Source organism: Rattus rattus, chromosome 7 (genome assembly GCF_011064425.1).
Source record: "Rattus rattus isolate New Zealand chromosome 7, Rrattus_CSIRO_v1, whole genome shotgun sequence".
Lineage (NCBI taxonomy): Eukaryota > Metazoa > Chordata > Mammalia > Rodentia > Muridae > Rattus > Rattus rattus.
The window spans coordinates 24520281-24546386 of record NC_046160.1 but is presented as its reverse complement, the minus strand read 5'-3'; the positions used below and the strand labels follow the sequence as shown (position 1 = coordinate 24546386).

At 50.7% G+C, this 26106-nt stretch overlaps 1 protein-coding gene across 1 annotated transcript in view; it reads right to left on the bottom strand.

Annotated features, from left to right (window-relative positions):
* Dnmt3a (DNA methyltransferase 3 alpha) overlaps positions 1 to 26106 on the bottom strand; it is a 101267-nt gene that overhangs the window by 37475 nt on the left and 37686 nt on the right. The window contains exons 6-7 of the mRNA XM_032908615.1: positions 19620 to 19724; positions 4021 to 4288 (exon numbers count right to left, since the gene is read on the bottom strand). Of these exons, the coding sequence (XP_032764506.1) occupies positions 4021 to 4288; positions 19620 to 19724 (373 nt within the window). The remainder of the gene's footprint in view (positions 1 to 4020; positions 4289 to 19619; positions 19725 to 26106) is intronic.

Here is a 26106-nt window from a genome sequence, read left to right as displayed (position 1 = left end):
CACCAGGGCTCTCACTCCCATATGCTCTGGACTCAGAGTCAGGGTCCCTGGGCTAGGTGCCTGTGTGCCTTCCAGAGTGGCGCTGGAGGATAGGAGCATGACGCCAAGGTACCTCAGGTCCTGGGAACAGGGGAGGGCAGGGGCTTCAAGCACTTCACCTGTTGGCCAGAGCCTATCCAGTAAAGACTACCCCGAGTTCTCCTTCCATCGAGACATTGTCCAGGTGAAGGGCAGGTGCTAGATTTAAGGCAAGCATGGTCCCTTGTGCATTTGTGCTCATGCTCAGTCTGAGCAGAGCGGCCTTTTGCTGAATGACTCCCCCACTCCTGTTACCAGGTTTTATGTATTCTGGTCTGGACTCGAAAGCTATCAGAAGCCAAGAGTGACCTTGAACTTCTGATCCTTGTGCCTCCACCTACCAAGTTCTGAGACCAGGAGTGTGAGCTACCACACCTAGCTTCCCTACTTTCTTCCAAAGCGGAGACAGTCATGTCTTCCTCATACGGCCCAAGGCTGAAGTGAGAGAAGAGGGTTCTCAGGAAACATGAGGAGCTCTGAGGTAGAGCTATAGATTCTGCATCATGGCTTCCCAGGTACTCTGGACCACAGCTGGCTGGAGGACCCTGAGCTGAGAGGGGAGAGCACATTGTGCAGCAGAGGCAGGCACAGTGGGCTTCCAGGGAGGATGGATGAAACTCTGAAAATAGTCTTGAAATGAGGGGAACTATGTCTTCCTCATCTGAAGTCCTCAGCTGAGATGCAGTCATAGTCAGCTGACTGCTGGAGCTGTGGCCAGACCCCATACACCAACACACAGGCCAGAGCCTCCAAGAGGCCACCCTTCACCTCTCTTGGATGTTTAGGGTCACCCAGGAGTGAAACTCCCCTTCCCCAGGGTCAACTGGAAGTGGAGACTGGGAGTGTGCCTATCATGCCTCCTCTGAGTCCCCAGACCAGGTCATCACCTTTTCTTGAACATTTCTTTACCTCTCAGATCCCTGACATTTGGGTGCTTCCCTCTATCTGTGCAGATCTGTTTTGCTTCCTCCCCACATCTGCAGTGGCTTCCCAACCTCTCATCCCACCTCCCAGACCTTCCGAGCCACTGGGGAATCTAGATGGAAAGTCATCTTTTCCAATCACAGCCTGTCAGGTCAGCCGTGAGATGGCGGCCAGGAAAGCCTAGTTTGGCCATCTGCCACCCACTGCCTGCCACATCCTTCCCCCTGGCTCTCTCCACTCCAGTCTGGTGACTTCTGTCAGGTCCCTGATACCATTCTCACTTTGGAACCAGTCTGTTCTCATTGTCTTCTTCCCCCACGGTTCCTGTGGTGGGCTTCAGCACATCCCTTGATTATGGCAGGAGAGCCAGGGCCAGCTTCAGTTCTGAAGTCTAGCTGCTTGTGTCTCTGTGTCTCTCCCCTTGCCCCAGGAGCACTGTCCTTCAAGCACAGCAGCACATTTGGTTCTGTTGTCATCGTTTGTGTTGTTTGGGAGGGAGGAGGCTGACCTAAAAATTGATAGGCAGAGGATGACCTTGAACTCCTAACTTTCTGTTCTTCTCCCAAATCCTGAGATCTGGGCACCATAGCAGTTCCTCAGTGCTGGGGTCTAACCCAGGGCTACTTGTCTAGTCGTAAGGGCACGTTTAAAAGCACACAGTCTCTAGCCAACTGTGAGGTCCTTGAGGACGAGAGCCAGGTTCTGTTCAGGATGGTTTCCACAGATCAGCACAGGACCTGACACACTCCAAACGTGTTTAATGAACACTTACTTGTTGGCTGACTAAGTACCTAAGAACTAGGATGCAGACAGGGAAGCCCTGAAGTTAAACACATCCTCAAGGTCAAAGAGCAGCCTTGTAGCTTTGGCTCCATCCCTCCAGGTGAGTTGAAGGGGCACAGTATCTGGCTAGGAAGGGCACTGAGCTCTCCAGCACAGGTGCCATTGTGAGCTGCAAGGAGGTATCTCTGCTTCCCCTTCTATCTCTGCTCACGTTCTCTCACACTCCTATGAGGCCTGGGTAGCCACACAGTACTGAGCACAGAGCAGAGCAGAGAGGCTCAAGAGCAAAGGCTAGCCCGTCCTGGGTTGGTACAGTGCTTTGCCCAGCATAAATGAAGTCCTGGGTTCAATACCCTGAGCCTAAGCCTGAGAACCGCATAAAAACAGAGATGGGCAGCCAAGATGACTCAGGAGGTAAAGGTGCTTGCTGTCAGAACTCACAGTCTGAGTTTGAACACCATCCCAGGGCTTTACGTGATGGAAGGAGAGAACAGACTCCAAGCTGCTCTCTGACCTCTTCATGTATGCTGTGGCATGCTCAAGTGACCAAGTGACAGACATTCAGACAGTCAGACAGTCAGACAGTCAGACAGACAGACAGACACACACACACACACACACACACACACACACACACACACACACAGAGTAAAATCTGCGTTGTGGAGCCTGATTGTGCAATCCCAGAACTCAGGAGGAGGAGGAGGAAGTATCAGAAGTTCGAGGTCCCGGCTAGGCATTGATAGTGCATGCCTGAGCCCCAGCACTCAGGAAGCAGAGACAGGCAAATGTCTGAGTTAGAAACCTGGTCTACACAGTGAGAACCTTAAACAAAAACAAAAACAAACAAACAAAAAATATCCACAAACAAAAAGTTAAGTATTGGAAGCCAGAGGCCAGGCCTGGAGGCCGTGAACAAGTCACTCCCTAAGTTGTACTTTCTTCCTGGACTTAAGATGGGGCTCACCAGACCTCGTGAACAAGATCATCCGGAAGAGGAAACAGAACAAACGCTCAGTGCCTCAGAGCGTGCTGAAATGTTTGCTGAATAATGAATGAAAGATATTTCAAAATAAGTTTGGAAACCTCTTTTCTGGAAATGTTCCCTCTTCTGCATTAATATTAGGCTTGGATTCATGCAAATACGTTATGCCACTTAATCAATTTACTCATCCCATCATACGCACTTGGAAGGAAGACTTTTTGAAATTAAAATGCACATATGCAAAACACCCTGGCAGGGCCCCGGGGATCAAATGTGATAATGGAGGAGGAGGTGCTGTGTAAACTGTGAAGCCGGTACAAACGCAGGCTGTCCTCAGTACTCACTTGTTTACAGCTTGCTTGGCCCTGAAAGCTCTGGCTTAACCTGAAAGAGAAAAGTGGGCGACTTTCCAAAATTCCAGGGCTAGGCCATAAAGTCCCCAGATGGGAAGGTCTGAGCAGGGCTGAGGGCTGCGGGCCTCCTCCCGCCCTCCCCTCGGCGTCCACTGTCACAGCCACGCTGTCTATGGAGTCAACCAAACTACAGTGTCTGGCAAGATCTCTGCACTGGGATAGGTAAACGCAGCACCTGTGGTCCTCAGGAGCCAAGGCAGGTCAAGTGTAAAAGCAAGTGGGCCAGGGCTGGAGAGATGGCTCAGTGGTTAAGAGCACTGTCTGCTCTTCCAGAGGTCCTGAGTTCAATTCCCAGCAACCACATGGTGGCTCACGACCATCTGTGATGGGATCTGACACTGTCTTCTGTCATATTGGCATGCATGTAAATTAAACACTCATATACGTAGATAATTTCTTTAAAAAAAAGTAAGCGGGCCAGCTGGCAGTGGAGGGAAACTGAGGCACGCGACCAGTACAGGAAGAAGGGGGGCACCTATTACCTCTATCTAGCATCCCTCTGCATTGTGCAAACAACCCCACTGTTGCCTGTTGCGAGAGCCAGCTCCCCCCACTCCACGAAGAGCCAAAACTCCAGATTTTCATTTGGAATTTCTTGATTTTTAAATACTGGCAACTAATTTCTAAATAACCATTTAGCACATTAGGCGGGCCAAGTAAACATGTGCACATGCTGTATTGATCTATGGGCACATGCTGTATTGATCTAGTAGCTTCTAGACCACTGCCATGGCCCCGCCCACTTTGCTCATCATCCTGAAACCTGCCATAGACTCAAGTCTGTGACTCTCGGGAGCCCAGAGGACCTGGAAGAGGATCCCTCAGGCTGAGACTCACCCTCTCCCGCAGAGGCTCCACGGCCTTCCTTGGTTCCGCAGCAGCCATTCTCCACTGCTCTGGAGGCTTCTGGTGGGGTCTCAGTTCCCTCTCCTTCAGCTGGGGCCCCACCCTTCTGCCCTGCAGCTGGGCTCCCCTCCTCAGGTTGGGGTTCACTCCGCTTCTCCAAGTCTCCATTGGGTAGCAGATCTGAGGGCCCAGAGTCCTGGGCTGTGGGCTGAGACTTGGTGGTCACCGCTGGGTCCTTGGGGGTGTCACTGCTTTCCACCTGGAAAGATGAAGAAGGGCAAACATAAGGACTAGACCTTCGAAGGTTTAGGGGATCAAACAGGTGGGCCAGCCTGATCCCACCACCCCAGGATACCCCACTGCATTCCATCTCACTAGAACTAGGACTGGACTTCCCACTTCTAAACAGATGATCCTGCAGCTGTGTATGCAGCCCAGTTGGCAGAGTGCTTGTCTAGCAACACGAAGCCCTGGGTTCAGTAGTCAAGTACTGTGGACACCAGGCCCAGCGTATACACCTGTGGTCCTAGCACTCACCATGCAGAAGCAGGAGGATCAGAATTCAAGGTCATTCTCAGCCCACATTGAGTGTGAGGGTGGCCAGGGCTACATGAGATCCTGGGGTTGGCAAGATGGTTCCATAGGAAAAGGTACCTGCTATGCTAGCTGGGTTGCCTGAGTTCAATTCCCACACCAAAGAGAACCTACTCTGCAATAACGGTCCTTTGGCCGCCAACGCACTCATTGTGTACGTGCCTATACACAGATGAACATAACAAATAAAAACATAGCAAGAAACTAAGACTAAACAAAAATGTCCCTCATGCTCCACCATTGAAACTGGACTCTTCCTCAGAAAATTCAAATGCCCCTCACCCAATTCCAGCTGCCTGAGGCTGGCCTGACTTCAGCTCTCGTAGTCTTCCTTCTATGCTCTCATGGCATGTGTGTGTGTGTGTGTGTGTGTGTGTGTGTGTGTGTGTGTGTGTGTGTGTGTGTGTGTGTGTGCGCTGTTCTTGCTCCTCTGGAAGCAAGTGGTCGGAACATCTTGGAAGACGGCAGGTGACTGACTGGTTCAGGGTCTGCCAGCCTGGCAGGCTCTAGGGTGTGCTGAGTAATCCTACACTTACAAAATGCTCGCGGGTACAAAGGGCAGAACTGGCTCAGCAGGCTCCGGGGAGACCTGAGCCAGGCATGGTGGCACATGCTAGGCATCCCAGACTTCAAAGGCAGGGACAAAAGGATCAGCAGCTCAAGGTCACTCTTACCTACATAGGGTCTGAGGCCGACCCAGCTACCTGAGACCCTGTCTCAAAAACCAGCTCAAACCAACAAAACAAGGCTCCCTTCTCTTTGAAAGGTGAGGTGACAGTGCTTAATCAACAGGTTCTTGGCCTGACTCTTTTGTTGTTCTCTGTTTCACAGGGTCCTGGCCCTGGACTCATTATATAGATAAAGATGGTCCTGACCCTCTGTCTTTGCTTCCTGAGCGGTGTCCTCAGACAAACAGCACGTTATCACCTTGCCCAGACTCCTTTCTCTATTGTAACAGTGATGGGCCAGGTGTGGCGGCACAGAGGCAGAGGCAGCAGATTTCTTTGACCGCTAGGTCATCCAGGACAATATACTAAGAGTCTGTCTCAACAAAAATACACAAATTTTAATTAGTAATTAAAAAAAAACAAAACAGACATACGGGGCTGGAGAGATGGCTCATCAGTTAAGAGCACTGGCTGTTCCTCCAGAGGTCCTGAGTTCAGTTCCCAGAAACTACATGGCGGTTCACAAGCATCTATAGAGGGATCTGATGGCCTCTTCTGTCTGATGCATACATGCAAACACAGTGCTCATATACATACATAAATAAGTCTTTTTAAAATAATCAGACATACATAGTATATTTTTGTGTGACACAGGCCTCAAACTCACTATGTAGCTAAGGATCACCTTGAACTCCTGAACCTCCTGCCTCTGCCTCCTGAGTGCTGGGATTACTGCACACAGCAACGCATCCAGTTTATGCGGGGTTTGGAATTATACCAATTCTAGGCAAGTTCTACCCACTAAGCCAAACCCACCGCTCCATAAAACATCTGAATTGCACAAATCACAACTAAGCTGACAAGATGGCTCAGCGGGGAGAGGCGCTTGCTGCCAAGCCTGAGGACCTGAGTCTGATGACCAGGACCCACAGCTGGAAGGAGAGAACCAGCTCCTGCAAGCTGTCCCCCGACCGCCTCTATGAAAGTATCTGTCTTTCTCTTGCATACAGAAGTGTCAGTCTCTCTGTCTCTCTGTCTCTCTGTCTCTCTGTCTCTCTGTCTCTCTGTCTCTCTCTCTCTCTCTCACACACACACACACACACACACACCAAATAAAGGTAAAAAAAAAAACCTTTTAAAGAAAATAATTGTTTTAAAGGTTAAATCCCTATATTAACACCCCCCAAATTATTTTCTCCCTGAAAATCATTAGCAACTTGATAAACATCCTTTCCAGCCCTCACCTTCGCCCCCCAAACAGGGTCCCAGCATGTGGTCCTGGCTGATCTGGACCTCAAGGAGCTCTATCTGTGCTCCAGAGCACAGAATGAAAGACGTGGAACCATACACCATCCTTTTAGACTATTGTTCCATCTCAGGCTAGAGAGATGGCTCATGGTTAATGGCTCTTGCCGAGGACCTAGGTTCAATTCCTAGCAACCGCATGTTGGCTTACAACCAGAACTCCAGTCTGAGGGGGGTCCAATGCTCTCTTCTGACATCCACAAGTACCAGCATGGCGATCATAGTCACATGCTGGGAAAACATTCATATACACAATTAAAAAGCAAAGTAAAACAAGGTTTCATGCAGTCTAGGCTGGCTTCACACAAACTGTGTATCTGCGGCTGGCCTTGATTCTACATCCTTCTCCTTTGTGTGTCAAGCGTCGGGGCAGCAGGCGTGTGCCGAAGGGCTAGGTTTCCCTTTTAGACTTTTCACAGTCACACGGAAGTTACGAGTCACACACACAACGAGATCCAAGATCGTGCTTTGTCATGATACCCAGAAGGTTCTAGAGCTCACCTCTCCCCTGACAAATACAATGGCACCTCTCCACACCCGCACATATGGCTCTCCCTCCTGCTCAGTGGATGCTCCGTGACTCAAGCCAACTGTGGGTACTGGGGCTGAGCTTCTTCCTGCTGTGGCGAACCCTGTGACTTCCAGTTCCCTATAGCTAAGTATATCTGTAGGGCAGTCCCAGGGGACTATGTCTAGAGAGAAATGCTAAGCCCGCTGCTTCAGAAAGGCCCAGCACACAGCTTGAGAGGCACAAGTGACTGGCCCCTCACCTCACAGCCTCAATTCCCTGTCTGGGATGGGGACTGTGAGCTCACTGCTATGGGTGAGGAACCGGGAGAGGTGGAAAACCCAGAGTCTGCAGACTGCCGCCTCCTGAGGGCCAGCAGTTGGCCTGGTTGATCCAGCAGTCTCTACTTTGAGCTCTCATCTGGGAAAGAGAAACTGCTGAAGAGCTGCATTACTGCATGCCTCAGCAGCTGGGGCTTCCCGGAGGCTGCAGCACAAAGAGGAAGTGCCAGGGGGAGGGAGAAAGCCTCCACAGGCCGTGCCAGGCTGCTGGGCAGCTGCATGCAGAGAAGAGGAGCAAACAGATGACCACCCACTTCCTTTAGTCCCCAGCTCCATGCCTTGTGTCTGACCCACCTCAGGGCAGAAACTGCACCTCCCTGTGTCCGTCTGTTACTCTGCAAGGTTGAGGTGAGTCACACATGAGAGAAGGCCTTGCCTCACTGTCCTGGTGGACACTTCCCAGGGACCAGTGGTACCTGTACTACTGGGAGGGAGGCAGAGGTTGCCCTTGGACAGGAGCAATCTTTCATGGCTGCTCTCTCTTAGCCACTTGCTGCCCCTACAGAGCTGCTTGAGATCACCCTAGAGGCTTACTTCTTGTCTGAGGATCACATGGCCTCCTCACCCAAGGACTCACTTCCTGTGATACCAATCCCTTAGCCCAGGGAGCCAGGAGTGCTAGCTCTCGGCCTGGCCACAGTCTTTCCACCACACTGCATAGGTGCTTCCCCACCAGCCCTGCCAGGAGGACCCCTCTGCAGTAGCATCTGATACACACGGAACGGAAGTGGGAGCCGGTACACAGGTGGATGAAGGGATGGGAATCCGCCACACAGCTGTAAACCTGGGATCAGCTCAACGGCTGAAAGGCCCGACCCTTCCCACTGGCCCACACCACCACCACCTCCGCGCCCCATGTTGGTGCTGGGAATTAAACCCAGAGCCTTTCTCCCCTGTCATGCAAATGTCATCAGTGAGCTTGATCCCAGCCCCACCATCACCAAGCTCTCTTCCCAACACCCCTACCCGCTCCTGCTTATCTCTGGTTCCTATTTTGTTTTGTTTCTTTGAGAGTGGGTCTCACCTAATCCAGGCTAGCCTCCTGCAGCCCAGGTTAGCCTCCTGCAGCCCAGGCTAGCCTTAAACTCCTGATCCTTATCTCCCCACCACTTGTCCTCTTGAGTGCTAGAATTACCTACCACACTAGGTTTATACAATGCTGGGGGTGGAACCCTGGCTTCACTTGTGCAAGGCAAGCACTCTACACATTGAATTACATCTCTAGTCCACCATTCCACTTCCTTTCCACTGACCTGGGGTTCAAGTGAATTCATGATTCCTACACCATAGCCGTCGCCTGCTTCTCCTTACTCTCCAGAACCCTAGACTAAGCATGACCTCTCCCTAGGACTCTTAGGACCTGGGCAACAGGGCAGAGTAAATCTACCTACAGAAACTACCCAGAGGAAGGAATCCAGACTGCAAAGTAGTCTTCCAGTTTCTGTTGGGGGAACAAGGGGCTCACTAAAAGGGGCATTTCAGAAACTGGAGAGATGGCTCAGAGGTTAGGAGCACTGACTGCTCTTCTGGAGGTCCTGAGTTCAATGCCCAGCAACCACATGGTGGTTCACAACCATCTGTAATGGGATCTGATGCCCTCTTATGGTGTGTCTGAAGACATCTACTGTCTATATATAAAATAAAATATATATATATATTTTTTAAAAAGGCTGGGGTTGCATTTTGAGCAGCCAGACCTTCGAGTCTACCTTGAGTGCCCTTCCCTCCCCTGTCCCTATCAGCTCCTGGACTCCTGGAGCACAGGGACTTGGTTTAAGTCATTTGGATGTATCATAGAGCAGGCCCATAACAACACTCCATAAATATTCCCAATGGCTCCATTAGTGACAAAGACTGGGTTAAAAGTTCAAACACCCAGCTCATGAGCCCAGAGGGAGCTCTGGCCCTGCGGCCATGTCAGAGTGTCACACCAGCTGTTTCTGTTTGCTTTACTTTGACAGCGCCTCTGAAGGAGACAGCACAGCCCTGAGACAGACATTCCACTGGTCACTGCTGGCCATCTTAGGAGGCACCGAGCACAGCTGCAGGGGACAGCATCAGAGAGGCAAGAGCAGCAGTGAGTACCTTCTCCTCTGCAGAACAAGGGGCAGGAGGACGCTCTGGAGATTGTGACACTAACATCCCAGAATTCAGTCAAGCCTGGTCCCTTTGCCATTGTCTGCCTCCCCTGCCCATGCATCATTCTGGGTCTGTAAGCCCTGCTGACAGCCTATGCCCAGCTCTCAAAGCCCTCATCACATAGATGGCAGATGTGGACAGCTGCTGGGTCCAACCTCAGCCCGAGGCCCAGTAGAGTCCACTGTGGCACTCACTCCCAGAAGTTGTCACAGTTTGCTGACCTTTGTCCCTGCCAGTAACGATCCTACCTTGTCTCTACACAACTTTCCCCTGCTTCCCTGCTGCCCAGCACCCTCCTCAGCCTCTGCTTCATGCCACACATTCTGAGCAGAGTTCATGGGTGGTTCCTTCTAGGGAAACACCACGACTCCCCCTCGGGACATTTGGCAATGCGGTTGGAGACTGGTTTGGTGTCACGTGTCACACGCTGGCTGCTAGTGGATACAGGTCAAGGACTCTGTTACACACCCTAACATCTACCATGTCGAACCTTAAGTAATACATAAAAAAACAAAAAAACTGACAAAAATAATTCTGTGGTAGCTGGCTGTGGTGGCCCAGACCTGTAATTCCAGCGCTTGAGAGACTAACTATAAGAAGATTGCTACAAGTTCAAGGTCAGGTCTGGGTTATGTAGGAAGACCCTGTCTCAAAAAATAAAAATAAACAAAATAATCCCCCAAATCCATGTTGAAGTATATACAAAAATTTGTCATTTTAACCATTTGGAAATATACATAGACTACACTCATGTTCTGTGACCAACACCCCACACAGAAGTTCTGCACCCCTGAAACAGTAACCCTCGGTCTATGCCTCGCTCCCACAGCCCTCGACAGATGACAGATGGGGACAGCTGCTGGACCCAGCCTCCTCCAGAGGACTGGTGGTGTCCACTGTGGCATTCCCTCCCCCTCTGCCACAGCACGCCACACTGTTTACAGAGCTCCACTCTCTTCTGCCAGCATTCGCCATGCTGAAGTAATGGCTTCTTTACAGCCTTTCCTTTCTCTACCCCAGCCTCCTAGCACCTGGCAAAGAACCTGGCATCCATTCTTTTATAAAATCAATAAACTTAATTATCTCAAGGCTCCTGAGGCAATATGTGGAGTCCTAGCTAGTATGGCTCCCAGGCTGGCCTCGGCTCACACACATCTCTCATACTCTTCAGCAAAGTTCTCAGGGTGACCCAAGTACAGGACAGCCATCTGAAGGACAGTCCCCTCCCTGGTGGAGTCCCCCTCACAGGAAAGTAAGCTTTAACAGTGAAAAGGTCAGCCTCCAGTTCAAGGGGGACCTAGGGGTGAGTCAAGGAGCCCTCTGCAGGGCCTGGCTAGATGTGTACCAGTTTGAAGCTCCTGCCACTGACCCCACACTGCAGCCAACCTTGCTGCAGTGAAACTCTGACCCATCCTGCCCCAGGTGAGGCCATGCCTCTCAAAGCCAAGGCAAGGGTCACACTCCCCAGGGGGATTAAAAGTACTATGCTCATTCTACCTCGGTCCAGTCCGTGTCACTCTCTGGAGAGCCACAGCCTATTTAACCTGTCCCTGCTTAGCATTGTGTCCCCACACTTGGTAATTCACGGCCACTCCCCGGCTTCCCAGATGATGTTTTCCTGAGATGGAAAGAACTGCTGTGTGTTGCATCTGTTAATTTTCTTAATGAAAACAAAACAAACAAATGAACCGCCACCACCACCACCACAACAAAAGAACATCTGACGAAAGCAACCCACGGAAGGCAAGGTTCATCCCAGGATGCTGCCCATCACAGCCGCAGGAGCTGGAGGCAGCTGGTCACATCCACCACAGCCAGGAAGCAGAGAAGAGTGCTGGCTCTCTCTGGTTTTATCCACTTCAGGATCTCAGCACATGTAATGGTGCCTCCCGAATTCTGGTTGTGTCTTCCAACGTCAGTGAACCCAAACTAGCATCTCTCACAGACACACCCAGAGGCTTGTCTCCTAGAGGATCCTCAGTCCTGTCACGCTGGCAGCCAGTGTAAAGCATCACACGTACCCAATGTCCAGGTGAGCGTGAGGAGAGGGAGCCAGGGTCAGCTCTCCTAGGGTAACATGTACTGGCCAGTGCTGCATGCCTGAAGAGAGGTCTCACAGCAGCTGACACCCATGCATCTGAGATAGTTGTTAGAAGTGGCCCTAAATGGGGTGGCTTTGGCAAGAAGTCAAGATGGGGCAGATATCAAGGTGGGTTTTTGTTGCTCTTTTAATTCATTGGACTAGGTCCCCCAGTACTACCAGCTATCTGTTTCCCCCTCCAGTGTTGGTGGGGAACCCAGCATGCTTGACAAGTGCTCTACCACTGGGTTCCACCCCAATGCTGGGAGCAGCCGTCTCTAATGATCCCCACCAACTCTATCTCAAAAGGCTTGGTCTCTGACAGCAGCCCTGACATTGTCCCTGTGGAGCCATTGCTGGGGCCTGTGGCTTCTCCTCTCACCCCTTCATCTGACCAGTGAATGGCGCTCTGCTTCTCTACACCCTACCAGGTCAGGATTTCCTTCTTTTGCCCCATACCCTCTATGTGCATTTCTTAAAGGACACAGAGCAAGAACACAGGAGGGATGGTGCATGCCTACCGAGAGGCTGGGTACAGCGACACACGCCTTTGATCTCTACACTCAGAAGGCAGAGGAGGTCATCTCTGAGTTTGAGGCTAGCCTGGTCTACGTTGTGAGTTTCAGGACACCCTATCCCAAAAAATAAAATAAGATAAAATAAAATAAAATAAAAAGAGTAAAACTCCTCAGGTCTCTTGCACACTAGCTTTCTAGGTAAGACCCGTTTTTAATGGAACCTTGGTCCACATGTCAGGCTGGTATGCTCAGGCTGCCTCTCAACCCCTGTACGACATGCCTGCCCTGCCTTGCTCAGCAAGGCCTCAGCAGGACCTGTCACATTCCCCTTGGTTCCTGCCCTCCTTTAAGGGCCAGGCAAGCCCCACATTTCCCAGTAGATTTTTCCTGGCTTCCTTGACCCTCAAGGTCAACACCTGGTGGCACCCCACCCCCACCACTGGCCTCCTTCAGCCATCCCAGCTCTATCTTCCTCAGACTTTCTAGAAGGCCACTGCTGGGGGATGACTAGGAGCAGCCGCCCAGGACTAAGAGAGACTAAAGTCAAGGGAATCAGCCATCAAGTCTCCATTTAAAGAGCTAGTCTGATCTGGAAACAAGGAGGGGGTTTAGTTCTGTTGGAGAAGAATCAAATGGCTCTTAGACTGGAAAAGTAACCCACACTACAAAGCCCCGGGAGCCGTAAAACTGCCCGGGCAGCTGGGGCTCAGCCCAGCACTGCCTGGCTTCCCCTGGCTTCTGCCCTTCTGCCCTGCAGCACTGCCCTCTGGAACCCACTCCCTCCTGGCTGTTCAAGACGCTGTGTGGAGTAAGAAGCCCAGCCTGGCTCAGCTGAGCTCGGCGCCAGCTCCCACCCACTCCTCCTCCCACCCTTGCCGGGTTATTCTTAGCAAGAGTGACCTCAGAATGCTCCCTCCAAGCAAAAATAACCCTGGAGGAAGTTGGTGGGTATAAATCCCCACTGATGTGCATGCAGCTAGCAAACAGGGTAGACCTTGCAGGACCTGTCACCCCTACCACCTAACCTGGGGGTCTGGTGGGCCAAGGCAGAAACTGTCCCTCTGATGCCCCAGCTGGAACCACCCACAAAGAACAAAGACTTCTGCAGAGCTGTCTGGGCTTGTGACCATGCAGGAACCAGTCTTGCACAGCTCCACTTGTCACAGTGCAAGGTCTTCAGGAGCTGGTGAACAACGGGGAAATGGTCCTTTCTTTCTTTGCACTGAGACGCGCACACACAGGTCTGATTTCACATGCCGGCCTCCTCTCCAGCCTGGGCACGGGCCAGGCCACAGGCCCTGGCCCAGGTGCCAGCTCCCTTCCTAAGCCCCTCCTAGCCCAGCAGCTGGCTTCCTGTTTCCTGTTGCCGGCAATATCTTGGCTTTCACCAATGCATGCTGCCAGCACAGCAGGCCGCTGCCTACTCTGAAGCAGGCTCTTGTCCCAGCTCTTGGACCACTCCAGCTTCCCCAATTATACCTGGGTTCCTGGGATTTGTGTCAAATTCCTCCCTCAGTTATATTTTCTTTTATTCTTTATTTTTGAGACAGGGTCTCACCAGGCCAAGGCTAGCCTTGAATTGGATGCTGGCTAAGGATGACCTTGAACTCCACATCTCAGGTCCTGGCATTATAGGCACGTTTACGTGGTGCTGAGAATCAAAACCAGGGCCTGGTGCATGCACGGCAACCACGATACCAACTGAGCGACACACCCAGATCTCAGCTTTCTCTGTACATTTTTTTGGGAACATAACGCATGTTTTCTTTTTTTTTTATTCTTTTTTTCGGAGCTGGGGACCGAACCCAGGGCCTTTCGCTTGCTAGGCAAGCGCTCTACCACTGAACTAAATCCCCAACCCCATAACGCATGTTTTCAAACAGCCCTGCATTCATATACTAACTTTAAAAAAGGCTTTGGGGACCCAGGCTCCGATGGAGAAAAAAACACACGGCTTCACGGTAGGGGGAGGGTGATCCAAGAAGTGAATCTTTTCATGAATCATTATTATTGGGGTGTGTGTATGAGCATGCGCACTTGTGTGTGCGTGTGTACATATGTGTATAAGTAACACACAAACGTGTTCATGCCATTGGCACTCTTTCGAAGGTCGGAGGACAATTCTTGAGAGCTGGTTTTCTCCATCCCCCACAGATTCTTCAGGCTTTTACCTACTAAGTCATCTCACTAGCCTGAGGTAAGTCTTTGAACCAGCCTTTGTGGGTGACAAAGTGCTGTGCTATCTGCCTTTTTATTCTTGGTCTAGGCCCTTGACTGTAGCTTAAGAAATAAGTTCAATGGATTGTGGCAAATTCAAGGGCAGCCTGGGCTACAAAGTGTCTGTCTCAAAAACCAACCAACCAGTGGAGGAACAAACTTTACTTATCCAGGGTTAAACGCAAGTGAGGTTGTGGGTTTGGGGGTGGGGGCTAAGAGCCCAGGGAGCTGTGGTGGGGCTGGATTCTAACTTCTCTATTTTCGAAGAAAGCGTATCATTGTGAGAAAAATGAAAATAGGCACATGAACACGGAGAGTAATATAACTCTGTTAAAGAAGGACTGGGAGGAGGAGGGAGGGGGAAGGGGAGGTTTCCAGGGCTGGAGGTGGGGCTCAGGGACCCAGCGCTTGGCTGAAGATGTGTAAACTAGGTTTGAGTACCACTCAGGGAGCTAGTATGTAAATAAGTAAAAAATGAGACTGCAGTTTAGAAACCTCGAGCTCCCAGACACTGACTGAGAGCTCTCTGCAGACAAGCAACAACCATGCCTCCGGTAGTGAGGTGTGCAGACCACTGCCATGCAAACCTGTAGCTTGCAGCTCCTCTGGTTTCTTAGTACTTCACTGGGATTGATTTCACAAGCAGGTCGAGGGGGACTTACCATCGAGAGAGGCCAGACTGGGCTTTATTATATTCCTCAGTGTGTGTGTGTGTGTGTGTGTGTGTGTGTGTGTGTGTGTGTGTGTGTGTGTGTGTGTGTGTGTGTGTATATCTGTGTGTGTATGTGTGTGTGTGTGTATGTGTGTGTATGTGTGTGTGTGTAGTGTGTGTGTGTGTGTGTCTGTGTGTCTGTGTGTCTGTGTGTATATCTGTGTGTGTATGTGTATCTGTGTGTGTGTATGTGTGTATATCTGTGTGTGTATCTGTGTGTGTGTGTATGTGTGTGTATCTGTGTGTGTGAGTGTGTGTGTGTGTGTGTTATATGGAGCTGGTGCCTATACCACAGCAGGGGCGTGGAAATTCCAGGACAACTTTGTGAAGTCAGTCCTCTTCCCCCCCCCTTCTCATGGGTCCCAGGGTCGGAATTCAGGTGCCAGCTATGTGCAGACGTGCAAACCTTTGCTTGCTGAACCCCCACCCTGGCCCTGGGCTTCATTTTCAACCAAGGTTTGATGTGGTGTGGCTCCAAGGAAAGAGGCAAGCAGGGCTATCAAACTGCATAAGTAGTGAGACTGAGCCTGGCGTATCCTGTGGGACAGCAAGAATACAAGATTCTTCTGTCCGTGACAGGTTGAGTGTTGGGCACTGGTGTGGAGAGGGCAGGGAGAGGGGAGGGGGCGGAAGTGGGGGTAGTGTTCTGGACTTGTCTTTTTTTTTTTTTTTTAAAGGTTTACGCATTTATGTGTAAGTAATCTGTCTTCCTGCACACCAGAAGGCATCCGATCCCACTACAGATGGTTGTGAGTCATCGTGTGGTTGCTGGGAATTGAACTCAGGACCTTTGGAAAAGCAGCCAGTGCTCTTAACCTAGGAGCCATCTTAACCTCTCCAGTGCTGGATCTTGTCTTAAAAGAAATGGAGTCCATGAGCCAGCTGAGGTGGCACATGCCCCTGGGAGGCAGAGGCAGATAGATGGATCTCTGTGAGTTTGAGGCCAGCCTGGTCTACAAAGTGAGTTCCGGGACTGCCAGGGCTATTACAGAGAGAAACCCTGTCTTGGAAAACCAAAAATGAAAAGAAGGGAGCGAGGGAGGGAGTCCTAGGGCTGGAGAGATGGCTCAACCATTAACGTTGCTACTCTTCCAGAGGACCCAGGTCTCAGATTCCCAAAACCCACATGACAGCTCACAACCATTTGTAACTACAGTTCCAAGGGATCCAACACCCTCCTCTGCTCCTCTCCCCTCTGTGGGCACTGGGTATACACATGATACTTGCATGACGTACTTGCGGGAAAACACCCATAAAAATAAATAAAATGGAAAGAAATGGACACACCACACACCTTGAATCCCAGTACTCCAGAAGGTCAGCCTGGTTAATATAGAGTGAGTTCCAGGCTAGCCAGGGTTACATAGTCTCTCTCTCTCTCTCTCTCTCTCTCTCACACACACACACACACACACACACACACACACACACACACACACACACGGGTGGGGGGGAGGGGAAGGGGGAGGGAGAGAGAGAGAGTCTAGACTCTCAAGAACAGCAGTATATTACTGGGACTGTGCCTTTCTTTTCTAGTACACTAGATTGGAAGGCAAGTCGGCAAGAAACAGTAGGGGCTTCTGGGAGGTGAGCTAGCCTGGGCAATCCTAGCTAGGAACTAACAAAGCAGCACCCAAGGACAGACGTCTGAGGATGTTGAAGTTGGGGACAAATAGAGGAGGAGCCAAGAGTGCTTAATCTGGGGACTGGGGAGGACTTGAACCTCTCTGCCCAGGGCTGCAGGTAAAGCTGTCATGAAAGAATCTGTCCTCCTGGCCACACCTTCCCTCCATTACCTCTCTGCCCTCTACACTTGCCTGGGAGACACACAGGGCTGCTCTAGTGCTCCTAGGGAGTGTAGTCCCAGGGCTGCAGCAGATCCCAGAGGAGCCTCCTGAGCTCCCGCTGCAAAGGAGAGAATACCAGGAAAGAAGAGCAAACCTGGGCTATGCAGGAGAGCTAGGAACCCAGATCGAGGCCATCTAGCCTTCAGGGACAGGAGCCATCCCCAGGTGGCCTGCAGCAGTTTCTAAGCTGACTTTCTGCTCCCTCCAACATATGAGGTGTCTTTTAAAAGATATATATATATATATATATCTTTATATATCTATATCTATATCTATATCTATTTAATATGTGAGAGTTTTGCCTGCTTGTAGGTCTGTGTTCCATTCTGCCTGGTACTCTTGGAGGTCAGAAAGAGATCCGATCCCCTGAACCTGGAGTTCCTTATGATTGTGAGCCACTGTGTAGGTGCTGGAGGTCAAACCCGAGGTCCTCTGCAGGAGCAGTAAGTGAACCTGTCAAGTCCACTCTCCAGTCCCTTACAAAAAAATTTTTTTAATTTAATTTAACCTTTTAGACAGGGTCTCACAGCCAAGGCTGGCCTCAAACTAACTATTTAGCTGAGGATTGCCTTGAGCTTTTATCATTATTATTTTGTTTTATCTTTTCGAGGCAGGGTTTCTCTGTGTAGCCCTGGCTATCCTGCAACTCACTCTGTGGTTGGCCTCAAATTCACAGAGATCCGCCTGCCTCTGCCTCCCAAGTGCTGGGACTAAAGGCGTGCACCACTACTGCCTGGCTGACTTTGAACTTCTAATCCTCTGCCCCACACCCAAGTGCCGTCATGCCATGCTCAATGTTATACAGACCTGGGATCCAGCAGAGTGATTCGTGCATGCGAGGCAAGCACTCTACCAACCAAGCCACGTTCCCAGACCACCTTTATCTCATGTCCCAGACTCCTCAGTCTTTCCTAGGGGCTCTCTCCAGAGGCCTCTCCTCCAGTACAGGTGGCTGCAGTATCACCCAGGGCACCGGCTGGACCACACCCACATCTGCTTGATGCTTTGCGTGATGTTCATTGAGAGGTCAGTGCTGGTCTCCACCCCAAAGGCCCACAAGGTTACACAGCTTGGAAGCAGCAAACATGGCGTTCTTTCTCCTGTCAGACTGTGATTGCCACAGTGCCAGGCAGGGACGAGCTTAGTCCTTGCTCTGCACCACACTGAGGTCATCTCAGGCACCCTAGAAGGAATACATCCTGCCTGCGGGTCTGGCTGTGACAACTCTTTCAAGCTCAGAAAGGCGGTGGATTGTGAAGCTGGTGTTTGAACCAGGTCCGCAGTGTTTTTCTTTCTGCACTGAAGCCCGATCCAGGCAAGGGCTGAATGACTCCCGCCCCGTCCTTGCTCTGCCGTTATTTCCTCGTACCCTCTGACCCCAGACTTTCACCCTCTCCCTGTGCTGCGCCTGCCTTTTGATTCCAGACCGACAAATTGGAGTCAAAGGGTCACTGGCTCTTTATTTGTTACAGGTGGTGGCTCTGGGTCCTCAGCGACCAGAGTGCAGAATCGCGCTCTGCAGATTACAGGCTGAGGTGCCTCAGCGGGGTAAGGACAGGCCCACAGTCGGATGGAGCCAGCTGCTCCCTCACACGCCTTCACCCCCCAAGGTGCTCTTGGGGGAAAGAGTGGGGCAGAAGCATGGGGGAATCTGCCTGTGCAGCCGCCTCAGACTGGAAGTTCTTCCGAACTCTCATTTCATTCTTCCATTGTCAGGTGAATTTTTCATTACAGGCTATAAAATATCCATGTGTGCTTTATTATTAAAATGTCCTAAATTACTCGCCCGCTAGTTACCTAACTTCCGCCTTTCCCTCTACACTGCGCAGAATTGGCTGTAGTTCCCATCAGCTCCCAACAGTTTCCCAGAGCCTCTGGCCTCTCTGGAGCCATCTCCCTAACTGGATGTGTGAAAACCGCTACTCCCTGTTGTCCCGCTGCCCCAAGGACTGTTACCAATCTGGAGCTGCTGCTCCCCTTCATTCTCCTGCTCCAAGTTTACCGTTCTCTGCTAGTGGAGCTAAGAGAAAAGAACCAGCTGGCCTCGTGCTGGGGAATAATTATCCACCCTTAGGCAGGAGGGAGGCAGCTCTTCCAGCCCAGAGCTTCGCCACCCCCACCCCACCCCCCAGCTCTCTCCATCTTGAGCAGCCCCAGAGCTCCCCCGGACCTCAGCAGCATGGCTCCCTGGAGCAGGAGCTTGTGGGCCAGCTGCACCACCGCCAGCAGCCCCGCAGGCCTTCAGCAGTGCCTGGGGCCTCTCTTGCAGAAGCTCAGCCTCATGTCTTCCTTTCTCTGGCCTCAGGTCCTCCTGGGTGCAGAGGACCATGGCGACCATGGCTAGTGTACGTCTCTGTGGCAGGGGCCTACGTGGCCAGATTCAGAGGCTCTTAGTCCAGCTGGAGAATGTGGCAGGCTTTCTTGGTACCCTTCCAGTGGGAAGCCAGGGGTCAGAGCCTGGTTAAAATCTCAGCTCCTACACCCACAGACAAGGTCCCTGGCCTCTAGTTCAAAACTGGAGAAAATAGGGGAAGGACAGACAGGTTCAAAGAACGGAAGGAGTAACAAAACCCCACAGCTGGCCTTAATGTCCCCAAGGCCTTGCATTGTCGATGCTGCTGTCCATAGCACAGGCATGGTCACATGAGAGAGGACACTCACCGGTGGGTGCTTGCGCTTCCGGCCAGGCCTCCCCACTTTCCGGGCCGTGGCGCTGGGCTCCTGACGCTCTTCCTTACCACGGTTCTCCTCCTGTTCCTCTCCTTCCTGTGGACACAGACACACCCTGTAAGGCAGAGCTGACTCAAGACTCACTGTGTTCAGGCTATCCGGGCTGGCACTGGCCTCCTGAGCTGTCTCCACAACATTCCCATCTCCAGCGCTGTGCCATGCTGTCTCCAACCCTCCTGTATGGTAAGGTTGACCCCATCCCAGGACCTCCAGAGGGAGGCTGGGGTGCAGCTTCCGTGGCAGAATGTTTTCCTACCGTGCACAACTCCTTAGGTTCCGTCCCAGGCACTGGCCAAATAAAATAGTTGGGTAGTCAAACCCTAGAGGGACCCCAGGGACCTCCAGTGGGTGTTATTCCCTCTGATGACTGCTCTGTGTGTTTTGACTTTTTTTTTTTTTTTAAAGATAGGGTCTCACTATATAACTCTAGCTGGCCTTGAACTCACTATGTAGACTAGGCCTCAAAAGAGACCATCTGCTTCTGCCTTCTGAGTTCCAGGATTAAAAGTATATGTCCTGGGGCTGACGAGATGGCTTAGTGATTAAGAGCACTGACTGCTCTTCCAGAGGTCCTGAATTCAAATCCCAGCAACCACATGGTGGCTCACAACCATCTGTAATGGGATCTGATGCCCTCTTCTGGTGTGTCTGAAGACAGCTACAGTGTACTCACATACATGAAATAAATCTTTTAAAAAAAAAGTATATGTCCGGTGTACAACTTCTTTTTTAAAAAAACTATACTATTATTTATTATTATTATTATTATTATTATTATTATTATTATTATTATTATTGCGGGTTTTTTGTTTGTTTGTTTCTTTTCTTTTTCTCTTTTTTTTTTGAGACAGGTTTCTCTGTGTAGCCCTGGCTGTCCTGGAACTCACTCTGTAGACCAGGCTGACCTCAAACTTGGAGATCCACTGCCTCTGCCTCCACTGCCCGTCTTCTAAGACAGGATCACATCTGGCTCTGACTAGGTTCAAACTCCCGAGGTAGCCAACCTTGAGCTACTGTGTCCATCTCTGAGTGTACATGTGCCACCACTGCTGGCTGCAAGCACACAAAGAGTGCGTGTATGTGGACATGTGGGGGCGGAGCCAGTCTCAGGTGTCTTCCTCAGCTGCTCTCCACCTCTAAAAAAATATAATTTCTGTAAGCCACGCCTTTAGTCCCAGTACTCGAGAGGCAGAAACAAGTGGATCTCTGAATCTGAGGCCATTCTGGCCACAATCAAGTTTCAGGATAGCCAGGGCCACTTTTTTTTCAGAGAAACTTTGTCTCAGAAAAACAAAAACAAACAAATAAAAAGTAATGTCCTCAAGAATTATTACATACATTATGTGTAAGTGCAGCACAAGTGGACACGTGACAGACAGAGAACTCTCAGGAGTTCATTCTCTCTACCGTGGGGTATTGGGAGTTGAACTCAGGTGGTCAGGCTTTGTGCTAAGTGACTTCACCCACTGAACTACATCACTAACCCTAACCCTTGCAGGGTCTTCCCACTGGTCTGGCTGCTAAGCATCATGGGTCTTCCTGTCTATCTCCCCAGCACTGAGGTTATAGGTGGGTGCCACATCCCAGGGTTTATGTGGGTGCTGGGGATCTGGCTTAAGCAGCAAACACTTTACCCACCGAGCCATCTCTCCAACTCCCATAGTTTCCTAATTATAAGATCATAACATGGCCAGGCAGTGGTGGCCCATGCCTGTTAGCCCAGGACTCAGGAGGCAGAGGCAGGCAGATCTCTGAGTTCCAGGCTAGCCTGGTCTACAGAGAGAGTTCCAGAATAGCCAGGACCATGCAAAGAAACCCTGCCTTGAGAGAAACCTTGTCTTGAAAAACAAAAAGCAAACAAATGAACGAAGGAACAAAAGATCATAACACGAGGCTCTGGGTGTGTTTGGTTTGGATGCTAGGGACTGAACCCAGGGATTCATATTTGCTACATAAGGGCTCTACCACTGAGCCACATGCCCAGACCACAGTTGATTTATTTCTATGAAAGGGGGAAAAAAAGCTCACATGGTTATAGACACTCGACCAGCAAGCTATTTAATGATTTTTTAAAAAATTCATTTATTTATTTTATGTATATGAGTACACTGTAGCTGTCTTCAGACACATCAGAAGAGGACATCAGATTCCATTACAGATGGTTCTGAGCCACCATGTGGTTGCTGGGATTTGAATTCAGGACCTCTGGAAGAGCAGTCAGTCAGTGCTCTTAACTGCTGAGCCATCTCTCCAGCCCTATTTAATGATTTTTATTGAAAACAAAATATCATAAAATGATCAATTTAGTGACATTGTTTAAAATGCATGCAATACTTGTCTCTGTGCAGAGAGTAGGAATTTCATTCAGGCTGTAAACACCCCTGTCCCAGAGTCTGGTCCATGTGGCCCTGGCACTGATGTCACCACGCCACAGATGTGTCTTGGAGACCATGACACCTCTTGATCCTTCTCACTAAATTCTGTTTGCTTTGCTCCTACTCATCAAAACCTTCTCAGGGCTGAGACCTCTGGGCTTATCTTCTGGGGCAGAGTTGCATACCTAGAAAGTCCTGCCTCACTGCTCCAGCTTGGCCACAAACCACCCACAAGCCCCTTTTGACTCAGCAGGCTCCAACATGACTAACCACTGGTAGAAACAATGTTGGGGAAGGGGAGAGAGCCCTTGACCAAGGGCAGCAGGCTGCTCCCCAAGCCCTATCTGAAATTAGCTGCTGAAAATGGCGTTGCAGATCTCACTGCAGAAGCCAAGCCACAGAGACACTGCTACCATGGACAGAGAAGGCAAGGGCGCCCATGCTTCCTGGAGATTCGCAATGGTCCTCCACATCCCACTCAACTTTCATTTTCTGTGATTTCAAAATAGTGTGTGGTTCACCACATCCATTTTCAGGTATTGGGAGGGCATGTAATCAAGACCTACAGTGACCAATCACGGGCATCTCACACACGGTGATAGCAATGCTGACCGATCTGTCTGTCTGCCCATCCGTCCATCTACTCATGGAATGTCTAGGAAGCAGACAATCACAGCTCAAGTTCTAACAGACCTCTGGAGAGATGAGAGTGGAGGTGACAGACAGGCATACCTCAGCACCTACTGGCGGGGACTGTCCAGCGGGGACTGTCCAGCTTACAAAAGAGACAGAATAGACAGACAGAAGAGGTCTCCAGTGCACTGTAGAAGGAAGGAAAAGCTAGTAGGCAGGAGACCCGATAAGATGATGTGAAGGAGGTCTGGCTTTGGAGGTCACTGCCACTGGGCAAGGCACAAGGACATGAGGGCAAGGGGTTGGAGAAGCACTGGAGGGGACCATGTAAGGATCCCAGCCATAAATGGTCTCCAGAGGGAGCCAGCAAGCAGAGGCTCCAGTGTGGAGCGAGAGGCTGCCTCCAGGACCACTGACCTCTGGGTGTTCCTTTTAGGAGAGGCTGACAAAGAGGTGAGGCTAGAAGGCTCCAGGAAGACAGGCAGCAGAAGGGGCCCTGCCACAGGTAGCCCAAGGACACACGTCCATGAGAAGCCAGGCTGTTGGTTCTGTCCAGTTGTTGTTCTGTTGAGTTGTGTCCCAAGGTCCTAAGGACACCTCTTCAAGAAACTAGTGGGGACATGCAGATCAAATCTGACACACAGCTCAGAGTGTGTGGGTTACTTTGGTGTGACAACTTTGGGAGCGGGACATCGCTTTTGGTTTGGTACTACCACAGTTTGTGACTGTCTTTTTAGGAAATATCAGGGGAAGGGTGAGGTCATAGAGGCAACTAAAGCAGGTCTGCAGCTCCTGGGTCTGCATCATGGATCCTCCCCCCTGAGCTCAGCTTCCTCAGTCACAGGACAGGGTAAGAACACAGCTGCCTGCCTTTGGTTTCTAAAGTGAACAAATACCAGGTCTGTTGTCTACTCTGTTCACTGTTTCTCCCTCAGAGCCTAGGTGGATCCTAGAGCTACCACTGCCCAGAAATTCTGGGGTTTGAACTAGTATTTCTTTATTTAGCAAACTACATTTATTACAGTGTTTGGGATTTGTAGATTTTGTCTAGAATAAAAAAAAAAAAAACAAAAAACAAAAAACAAAGAGTGAAGGCCGGTCTAGGTCATTAATCAGGAAAAAAGAAAAACAAATGGCCACCATACAGCAATGACCAAAAACCAAAGCCATTTGGGCTAGGTTGGTAGATTGCTTGCCTAGTGTGCTTGAAACCGAGGCCTGGATTCTGAGCGCTGCCTACACCAAGTGTGGCGATCTATGCCTGCAACGCCAGCACTTGGGAGGTAGACGTGGACGACCATGTGTTACGGTTAGCCTTGGCTATATGGAGTGCTCAAAAACCATCTTCAGCTGTTACAAAAAAACAAAACAAAAAACAGAAATCAAGCCAAACTGAAGACACTTGACCTTCTGGTAACAGACAAACCTCTGTTCTCATGACCTCGTGGGAAAGGCCTCTAGGGTCTTTAACAGTAAACCCTATGCCATGTGGTCCCTCCATGTGCTGCTCATATGTTTTACCCCATACAAACTGTCCAGGCACGCTACATACAGTCAGCACACGTTTGCTCCTGCTGGGTTCGATTCAGGCTAACCCAGCCTAGGAAGAAGGAGCCACCTTTGCAGAAAGCAAGTTAGCAACACGGCATTCTAAAATGGAGGGTGTGCTTTCCGCCGAGCCCGCCTGTGGTTCCTACCACCGGGCAGGGGGGCTGACACACTGAGTGGGTGGGCAGATGGCCTGCTGCCCTCGGTGACCCCAGGAAGGTCTATCAGAGCATCTGTCAGAGGCCTGTTTTATGCAGTGTCAGTGCTGACAGGTTAAGCAAAGGAATGTGGGCTACGCTTCTCAAATCTGCAAGCAGCACCGAAGGAAGGGGTGTCTCTCATATTGAAATGCAAGAACCCGAGCTCTAGTAACCCGAGCAGCTGGAAAGAGCAGCACATTTAGTGGGAACAGATTTGAGCCCAGACTGGTCTGCTCATCTGTCAGGGTGGGAGTCTCAATTAGCCCCTTCAAGAACTGGGGGGGGGGGCAGAAATTATAGACAAGGGGTTTGCAAAGAGCAGGGCTGGGCTGAACGGGGACGTACACTGTGCGCTTTACCAGCCACCTCAACCTTAGGTCTCTGCAGCCTTTCCTTATCACAGAATGGAAATCATGCTTGCTTCACAGCTGTAGCATGAGAAGTAAGTAAGGTGACAGAGGGACACGGGCACGTGACAGTCACTGGGGACCGGCTTACTTCCTCTTGCCTCCATACAGCCTGACTAGAATGTTTCACACAGGCCAGCATTCCCAGCCCGCCAGCAGAGGCCCCCTCCTGGCCTCCTGCAAATCCCAGCTCTCTCCCCTCCATGTGCAGCCATCACTCACAAGCAGACAGATCCCAACATCTGGCTGCTGCCCGTTGCTATGGTGAGCTATGCGGATGCTGGGGCAGCCGACTTTTCCAAATTGCAAGGTGGATTATGTCATTCTACAGAGCTTTAACCCTCTCTGAGGGGGACTCCAGGGGCCTGCAGGATCAAGCCCGGCTCCTAGTCCTTGCAAAGGTCCCTGGGCTCTTGCTGAACTGCCTGTGTCTCTTTTCCATCCCAGGGCCCCAACATAGGCAGCAGGTGCAAAAGCAGCTGCTTCCTCAGGCATCTAAGCATAGCTATTCCTTCTGCCTAGACCACCTTCCCTGAAGGCTTCCTGGGCTTGCTTCCCCTACCCAGACGGAATGAATAGGTCCTGAGAGCCGCCCGCCCCTGTAATGCTATGAGCTCCTTGAATCGAGTAACCAGAGCTGTTGTGTTTGGTTTTGGAGGCAGAGCCTCCCCAGGAATTTCAGGCTGACCTCAGACTTGTAATCCTCCTGCCTCCAGTGCTAGGATTATGGCTTGCACTAATGTGCTTAGCCAGTAGGGACTTCTTGAGAGGTGGAGGCAGGAGGATCAGAAGTTCTAGGCCAGCCTAGAGTACTTGAGTTTCTGTTCTAAAAACCAACAACATCAGAGAGAAAAAAAAAAAAAAAAGCCTAACCTGACAGACAGCACAAGACACACTGGACAACCCTTAGAGGAGTGACTGTCACATAGCAGATACTCAGTGAAGAAGAGGGTCCACACGCACAAAGGAGACACACATGCAAACCTGTGCAATATACAGGGCACAGGGCACAGAATCACATAGATGTCTCCACAGTTACAAACAGGGTTTAAACATGGGCTTAGCCCAGTCGGGTCTAAAACTCATTGTGTAGCCTAAGCTGCCCTCAAACGTACAGCAGTCCTCCTGACTTCCCTTCAGGGGCTGCTAATAGGCAGGAGCCATCAGACCTGTTTGGTTTCCCGTTTGTGTGTTGAGGGAGGCCCTCACTGTGTAACTCAGAATGTCCATGAGTTCAGGATCCTCAACACCCAAC